The 8,577-nt window shown below is 36.2% G+C and overlaps 1 protein-coding gene and 1 pseudogene across 1 annotated transcript; both read right to left on the bottom strand.

Annotated features, from left to right (window-relative positions):
• Positions 1-1,981: 1,981 nt before the first annotated feature.
• LOC142628617 (receptor like protein 27-like) lies at positions 1,982-4,082 on the bottom strand (annotated as a pseudogene).
• A 2,588-nt stretch (positions 4,083-6,670) lies between these two features.
• Positions 6,671-7,123, bottom strand: LOC142628616 (receptor-like protein 6). Its single transcript, XM_075802675.1, has one exon. The coding sequence runs from the start codon at positions 7,121-7,123 to the stop codon at positions 6,671-6,673; it is 453 nt and encodes a 150-aa protein (XP_075658790.1).
• Between the last annotated feature and the right edge of the window lie 1,454 nt (positions 7,124-8,577).

The following is an 8,577-nucleotide window of genomic DNA, read 5'->3' as shown; positions in this document are numbered from 1 at the left end:
TTTCTTTTTTAGCTACCGCCCTTTTTTTCTTTGGCCTTTACTCCCCTTTTATACTTCCTTCTCTGATACTTTTTGAACTGTGACTAGAAGTTTCCACCTCACTGTTCAAGGGTCACCTCCCCATTAATGCGGCCAGGGAAGTAGGTGCAGAGCCTTTAATGCGGAGGTGGCAGCCTTTACTCTTGATATTTTCTTTAATACTGGTGCATCTAGAAGATTCGGGATATCCCCCTTTATCCATTAGTCTTTCCAGAGTTGTGCCTTGACCTTTATAATGAAATCTTGAGTTCTCTTAGATCTGTCCGAGGTGAAACTCTCCCTCGGCTGTATCCTCGGACCCTCGACGTATGGGTCAAATCATAGAGTTTAATCCTGGAGCAGGTCGGCCCTCCATGTTACAGCCCAATGGCCCATATGCTCACTTGGGTCCTTTTACTCCCCACAATTATAATATGCTATAGTCTTATAGTGTTATATAATTTTTTTTAAAATAAAATATGAATTAAGAAAATCAACTTTTAAAGTATTCAATAATATTGTGGACAAACATAAATATTATACAACAAAATAAGTATTATATGTAGATTTTAATATACATAAAAATAATTTTAAATGAAATTGTAAAGTAATTTGCGCATTGGGCGAGACAACATCTAGTTCATATAAGTGTAGTAGCTTAACAGAGAAACCACTATGTGCAAGTCTCAATAATCGAAGGGGTATCTAGGTTGAGTTTGGGATGAGAGAAAAAAAATTAGCTTATTTTTGCTACTATTCATGAGTCCCGCTGCAGTTTTTGGTACTATTCATATGTCTTACTATACTATTTCAGCTAACTTTTACCTTTTTTTACAGGACTTTCATTAAAAAGTTTTCAATTTCAGTTAAATAAGCTGTTTCAAAACAGACACTTAGCATACAAACCACGGCCTCCCAAGCCAAGATAGACAAATTTGCCAAGATATTAGTGCTGTGGAAGATAATATGCTCTTCTAAATCTTCTTACATAAATTCATTTTTCACTCTCTTTTTTTTAAAAATTTTTTATCTCAAAAACTTTTTGTGAAGGGTTTTGGCTTCTTTTTTTTTTTTTTTTTTTTTTTTTCCATTTAAATTCTAGTCCTTTTTTTTCGTTTTTTTTTTCCCCCGGAAACAGGAACAATGTAATCAATTATCAACTTACTTTGGCATTGCAACTTGAAATTTTTTTCTCTAATTAGATATTGCTTTGGTATGAACAAATTTACTTCTATGGAGTATAGAATTACGTTACATTAAATTTAAACCTTTTTTTGGGTAATTTAACATAATCAGTTCCAATATTGTTTTATATTTATTTTTAGTGCTTTATCCATAAAGGAACTCTAATAATCTCAGGTACGATCCCACTTTTTATCTTTTAAATAAGTTGATAGTGGGAGCTTAGGTAAAGTTCAAACAAAAAATACATATGAGACACCATAAAGTATGCAATTTACACTACGTTATCACGTGAACTCCTACATAGAATCCTAATATAAATAATCTTTATTTAACTTGGCTCCTTTTAAAAAAAATTCCTCACTCTTGATTTATGCCAGACATTAGTAAAATCAATGAATAATAGACTCTCCTATTTTACGCTCATGTTTTGTCAAGCTTCGGGCATGAAATTTGAAGTTACAAATGCAATTTAGCTAAATAACTTCTCTTTTTTATTTTATTTTATTTTAAAGAGTTGCAAACCTTCATATATATGATATCAAACATGCAATATTTCAATACCATCATAACAGGAAAAAAAGTTCAACAGAAAAATTAAAAACAGTGCAATGACAAAATATGTAAGACCATAATACATTATAGACATGGTAGCTAGAATTTCATAGACATGTATCTGCTGAAATGAAGAACTTCATGGGCGGAAATCTTTGAAGAAAATATTGGTTAATCAAGTCCAATTGCTGCATTGCTTCATTTTCCCCCCCTTCTTCTTTCACTTTTATTGCTTTCTTAGAAAATTCTTGAGAAACCTCTCTAACTTTCTTACCGTCAGGTTATCACCAATAACAAACCCAATTATTAACCCACTTCCATATCCCATCATTATAACTACCCAATCAGATTTACTTGGAAAATTTGAACCTTCACCTTGTTTGGAATTTAGTGGTGGCTGTGTCAATGTCTCAGAAATTTTGCATTTCTTAGTCAAAGGCATACCACACAAACCTGTGTTTCCCAAATATGAATCATTTTGAAAGGTAGAGAATTGTTGACCTTGTGGAATAGGCCCCGTGAGATGGTTATTTGAGGCATTGAAGAATTCAAGGAATGTGAGTTGCAATAATTGCTGAGGAATCTCTTCTGATAGCCTATTTTGAGAAAAGTCCAAAGATTCAAGCTCCGTTAAGTTTCCTATGGAAGATGGAATACGACCAATGAGAACATTGTTGGATAAGTTGAGCAAATGAAGCCCCTTTAGACATCCAACGTCTTCTGGAACTTGTCCTTCAAATCTATTGCTTGAGAGATCAATGAATACAACAATTTCCGAGATCGTCTCATATGTTCTCTGGACGCCTTTGTATGTCATTTCCATTGAGAAAACAACATACCAGGGAAATATGAAATCTGGTAATATGATCTTTGTAGATGCAATCATATATTTCAAGTTGAAGACATTATCCGTACCATATGTCAATTTGGCCACTTTCATGGAGTTCCAGCTTTGGATGTGCTCTGATGGTAACTTACCTGTAAACTTATTGAAAGAGACATCAATGACTTGCAACTTGGGGAACTCAAGACTGCTTTCAGGTTTCCCAATTATTCCATGAAACTCATTAGATCGGAGACTTAGAACCCTCAACTTTGGAAGCTTTCCCAACCAAGAGGGAAATATATCACTAAATCGATTGTTGACAAGAAGAAGAATCTGCAGCATTGTGCAATTGGACAATGATCTTGGTATCTGCCCTTCCAATTGATTATAACTCACATCCATCATCTCCAATTTACTTCCTTCCACGTATGTTGCAGGAAGTGTTCCATTGAAATGGTTATTCTGTAGACTCAACGCTGTCAATAATTTGCTGACGTTGCACAAGCATTGTGGTAGTATACCACTCAGGTTGTTGTGTGAAAGATCCAATTTTATAATTGAGCTAAGATTGCAAAACAGTGGTGGGATTTCTCCGGTGAGGGTATTGTTTCTGACACTATATGAGGCAATGGAAGGTGGTGGAATTGGGAGTGATCCTTGCAAGTTATTAGAATCAAGGCTCAAAATACGTAAACTATCCCATGGAAGAACAAACGGAGTATATTCAAAAGACTCAAAACCTGTAAGGTAGTTGAAATTTAGCTCCAAGTACACCAGAGTCTCTTTCCCTATGTTGAATATCCATTTTGGTATTTGACCAGGAATGTTGTTGTAAGAGAGATCCAAAAGCTCCAATTCATTCTGGTAACGCAGGAAATTTGGGAACTCAGTCAAGTTACATAGTTCCAACATTAAAAGCTTAAGCTTTGGAATAGTGGTGTTGAAAGTTGAATTGTTGGGGAATGATAAGTGGACTCCTGAAAGCTGGAGTTGAGTTAGATTTTTGAGCTTGAGGAGCGAGTCCAGTTCCACTCTGCCACTAAGGTTATTTGCAATTAGACTCAGATATTCAAGATTCGGAAGCCTAGAAATTGATTGTGGAATTGAACCATGCAATTTATTTTCCCCAAGACACGAGAGTGAGTTGGGTTAGGTTTCCGAGACAATGTGGAATTTGACTAGTTATTTGATTCTTCCATAGGTTTAACTTGGTAAGTTGGGACAGGTTCTTAAGAGAAGATGGAATGCTACCGTATAAATTGATATCCGCCAAGTCCAAAAAAGTGAGTTTTGTTTGCTTACCAAGCCAAGACAAGGTCTGTGGACTGAAACTATTGAAGGAAAGTCCTAGCCGATTGAGTTGAGTGAGGTTGGCCAACGAAAAAGGGATTTGCCCCCAAAAGTAATTATTTTTGAGACTCAGAAAGATGAGATTGGTAAGGTTACCAAGTGAAGTCGGTACCAAACCAGAGAAATAGCAACTTTGGATATCCAATTCAAAGAATTTTGTGAAGCAAATGGGATTCGCCGCCCTTTAACAGTTCCAAGGTCACCACAACAGAATGGTGTAGCAGAAAGAAAGAATCGTTCAATTCTTAATATGGCCAGAAGCATGTTGAAGAGCAAGAAAATGCCTAAAGAATTTTGGGCTGAAGCTATAGATTGTGCAATCTATTTGTCCAATCGTTGCCCCACAAGAAGTGTACAAGGAAAAACCCCACAACAAGCTTGGAGTAGGAAGAAGCCTACAGTTTCCCATCTTCGTGTGTTTGGGAGCATTGCATATGCACATGTACCAGATCAAGAGAGATCCAAGCTAGATGATAAAAGCAAGAAGTATGTGTTCATTGGCTATGATCCAAGCTCTAAGGGCTATAAGCTCTATAATCCGAGCACTGGAAAAGTCATTGTTAGTCGAGATGTGGAATTCGACGAAGAAGGCACATGGGATTGGAGTACCCAAGAAGAGGAGAAGTATGATTTTTTTCCTCTATCTGAAGAGGAAGATCAAGCGAATGAAGTTCAGGAAGAGCCTACCACTCCACCTCCATCACCAGCAGCATCATCTCCCATTCATGAAAGTCCATCATCATCATCTTTACTAGAAGGAAGTTCTAGTGAAAGACCAAGAAAAATGAGAAGTATCCAGGATCTTTATGATTCAACAGAGATTACTGATGATGTAACACTTTTTTGTCTGTTTGCTGATTGTGAACCTACAGGATTTGAAGAAGCAGTGTGAGACAAAAAATGGAGAAATGCTATGGATGAAGAGATAAAGGCAATAAAGAAGAATGATACATGGGAGCTTGCAACTCTTCCAACTGGAAAGAAGACAATTGGTGTAAAATGGTTGTACAAGTTGAAAAAGAATGCAAAAGGAGAGGTAGAGAGATACAAAGCAAGATTGGTGGTGAAAGGGTATAGTCAACAGCAAGGTGTTGATTATGATGAGGTATTTGCCCCAGTTGCTCGTTTGGAAACTATACCATTGCTAATTTCTTTAGCAGCTCAGAATCAATGGAGAATTTTTCAAATGGATGTAAAATCCGCATTTTTGAATGGCTACCTTGAAGAAGAACTTTATGTTGAGCAGCCTATAGGCTATGTTGTAGAGGGGCAGGAAAATAAAGTTTTGAAGTTAAAGAAAGCTCTATATGGCCTAAAACAGGCACCAAGAGCTTGGAATAGTAGAATTGACAAATACTTCCAGGTTAATGGGTTTTCTAAATGCTCACATGAACATGCGCTTTATTATAAGGTGCATACAAATGGAGATATCTTAATTGTTTGTCTGTATGTAGATGATTTGATTTTTACAGGCAACAATCCAAGTATGTTTGAAGACTTCAAGAAAGCAATGACTAAGGAGTTTGAAATGACAGATATTGGACTTATGGCCTATTATCTTGGCATTGAAGTGAAGCAAATGGAGGATGGGATTTTTATTTCCCAAGAAGGTTATGTGAAGGATATTCTCGAGAAGTTTGAGATGTTAAATTCCAATCCAGTTAGCACCCCTGTAGAATGTGGAGTGAAGTTGTCAAAGCATGTTGATGAAGAGAAGGTTAATCCAACATTCTTCAAAAGTTTGATCGGAAGTCTGAGGTATCTAACATGTACAAGACCAGACATTCTTTTTGGCGTTGGACTAGTTAGTCGTTACATGGAAGCACCGAAGATGACTCATTTGAAGACTGCCAAGAGAATTCTTCGCTATTTAAAAGGTACACTGGATTATGGATTGTTGTATTCACCCTCTAAAGATTTTAAACTTGTTGGCTACAGTGATAGTGATTGGGCCGGAGATACGGATGATAGAAAGAGTACTACTGGTTTTGTATTCTATATGGGTAATACTGCATTTACATGGATGTCCAAAAAGCAGCCAATCGTGACGCTTTCCACTTGTGAAGCTGAGTACGTTGCAGCTACCTCCAGTGTTTGTCATGCAAAGTGGCTTAGAAGTTTATTGAAAGAGTTGCAAATGTTTCAAGAAGAAGCTACGAAGATATTTGTGGACAATAAGTCTGCACTAGCTCTTGCAAAGAATCCAGTCTTTCATGACCGAAGCAAGCACATTGACACAAGGTATCATTTTATTCGAGAATGTATTGCAAGAAAAGAAGTTCATCTTGAGTTCGTGAAGTCACATGATCAGGTTGCAGATATACTCACTAAACCACTCAAGTATGACATATTCAACAAGCTACGAGCCTTACTTGGAGTAATCAAGAAAACAAGTTTAAGGGGGGATGTTAGAAGTTAAACTTGTTTGTAATTAATCCTTCATAAATAAGTGAGTTTCATAAGTTAATGTAGTGGGAAGTTTATTGAAGTTATGTGTGAGATTTATGAATGTAAGAGTTAGAAAATAAATGTAGTGAGAGTTAAAGGTTGGATGGTGTACTATATAAACCCATTCATCCGTCAAGTTCTGAGCAAGAGTTGAAGAGAAATACAAAACCTTAAAGAGTTCTAACTCTTCCCTCTCCACTCTCTCTCTCTTTATTTAATTTGAGAGTGTGAGTATCTTCTACACACTAAGTAGTGTGTGGATATTTGTGAGAGTAACTGAGGAAAGGCCTATCAGTAGTTTGTTTTATTTCCAACAGAGAGGTACCTAATACTCGGAGATATTTGAGAATAATTGAAGTCATTATCAGCGAGATTGAGTTTCTCAAGGTGAACAAGGCGGAAAAGGCTGCTGCTGGAGTTGATGGAGCCACAGAGATAACTGCTGCTGAGGTCAAGGCCAATCACATGGTCTGTAACTCTATCACATTGGACACCATCCCATGAACAGCAATCATTTGCTTCTCCAGAGTTCCACGATGAAACCTTTGGATAAGCAAAAGGATCATTAGACACATTCACATTCACATTAATTACAAAGCTTTGCTTGAATTGCAACAGGGCAAAGCGCTCAAAATCATTGCATAATGGCTGAGTTGGAAAAGAGGAGCTAGTATTTAGAAAATTAAACATTGAGAAGAGGAAAGGCAAGAGAATAGGAATGAAGAGACACATAGATGACCCCATACTAAGTAACTTGGTATAGCACTCCGATAATTTAGTAACTAGGTATAGCTAGGCTGCTTTTATAGACAAGATTTTCAAGTGTACGTGGTGCAATAATGTCATCAGATATGCATGGGTACCGTAGTGCAATAATATCTAGTTGCCGTGTTGACGGTGGTGTTGATGCTAGCTAGCTCATGTCATGGGGTAGTCTACCAAATTGGAAAAAAATGATCATACTTAAGTCAAGTTGTCCCCGTGACTCCCAGGAAAACTTGGGCAAGGTATAACATATTTCACAATCGTGAATTTGTAAAGAAAAATGTTAAGGATACACACTTTTGCACAATTTTGTGCCACAACTCACAACATGACGAGTTGTGATCAAAGTTGCGCAAAAATATGTCCCTAGCATTTCTCATTTGTAAAATGTTTGAAGCATGGGAACCGATCATCTCTCTCTCTGTCTCTCCCTCCAAAGCAATGATTTTAGCACCGAAAATACAAGATCAGCAGTAGGTCTAGTCAATGAAGTTGAGACAACCTATAGTTGGATAAACGTGTTGGCGTGTTGCTTTAGACATTACATGATCAAATGGTAAACACGATCAACGAAAAATTTCTATATACGACAATCCGCTAATTTCTAAATAAGACAATTCGCTGATAAGAACATGAAGGAAAAGAAATTTCTTAATACGACAATTCTTGAAAGGAAACTGTTATTATTGGATTACCTACTTGTAGCAATGAAAATTTTCATGAAGACTAGAGAAACTATGACCCGGGAAACACGATCAACCAAAAATTTCTTAATACGACAATTCGAATGATAATAACATAAAGGAAAAGGAAATCCTTTTTTTTTTTTTTTTCAAAAATTTGGAGATTAAACCTAATTTTTAGATTTTTTTTATAATGCACTTAATGGGCCAAATAGTTGCCCAAAAAAAGGATTTAGCCACATTACATTTTAAAACTTATTTGAAATGGTTTTAAATTAAATCTTTAATTTATAAAAGTTGCAAACAAACCTTATTATGTTTGTAAACGTCTAAATGAGGATAGAAAACTGACAAGAGAACATATAACTTAGATACTTTTTCGATCTGCTTGGTTGTTGGATTTTGAAAATGAATAATTCTACTGCCATTCCAGCATCTGCCTTCTTTTTCTATCTTTTCTATTTTTCTTTCCTCTAGTTCTTCCATTGTTTACAAGGTAACAAAGCAAAGTGTGAATGATAATTGCAGACCAACTCAATTTATTAATCCTCCACTAAATGAAAACGTGTATGGTTAGAATCTTTTCTCCAAAAATAAGCCCAGCCATGTAGGGTATATAACATTCCCACTTCCCCAGGTATTGTTCTTCTCACAGGGGCGGCACTAGTCTATATTCACGGTTCAAATGAACCCCCGACTTCAAAAAAAATTTTTTTATATATATAAAATATTTTTTTTGTTAGTTTAATA

This window comes from Castanea sativa, chromosome 3, assembly GCF_040712315.1.
Source record: "Castanea sativa cultivar Marrone di Chiusa Pesio chromosome 3, ASM4071231v1".
NCBI classification, from domain to species: domain Eukaryota; kingdom Viridiplantae; phylum Streptophyta; class Magnoliopsida; order Fagales; family Fagaceae; genus Castanea; species Castanea sativa.
Note: the sequence above shows the minus strand (reverse complement) of the source record. Positions and strands in the feature narration are given on the sequence as shown.

Coding starts and splice junctions, on each gene's coding strand:
- LOC142628616 (XM_075802675.1), bottom strand. CDS start 7,123: ATGGGGTCATCTATGTGTCTCTTCATTCCTATTCTCTTGCCTTTCCTC.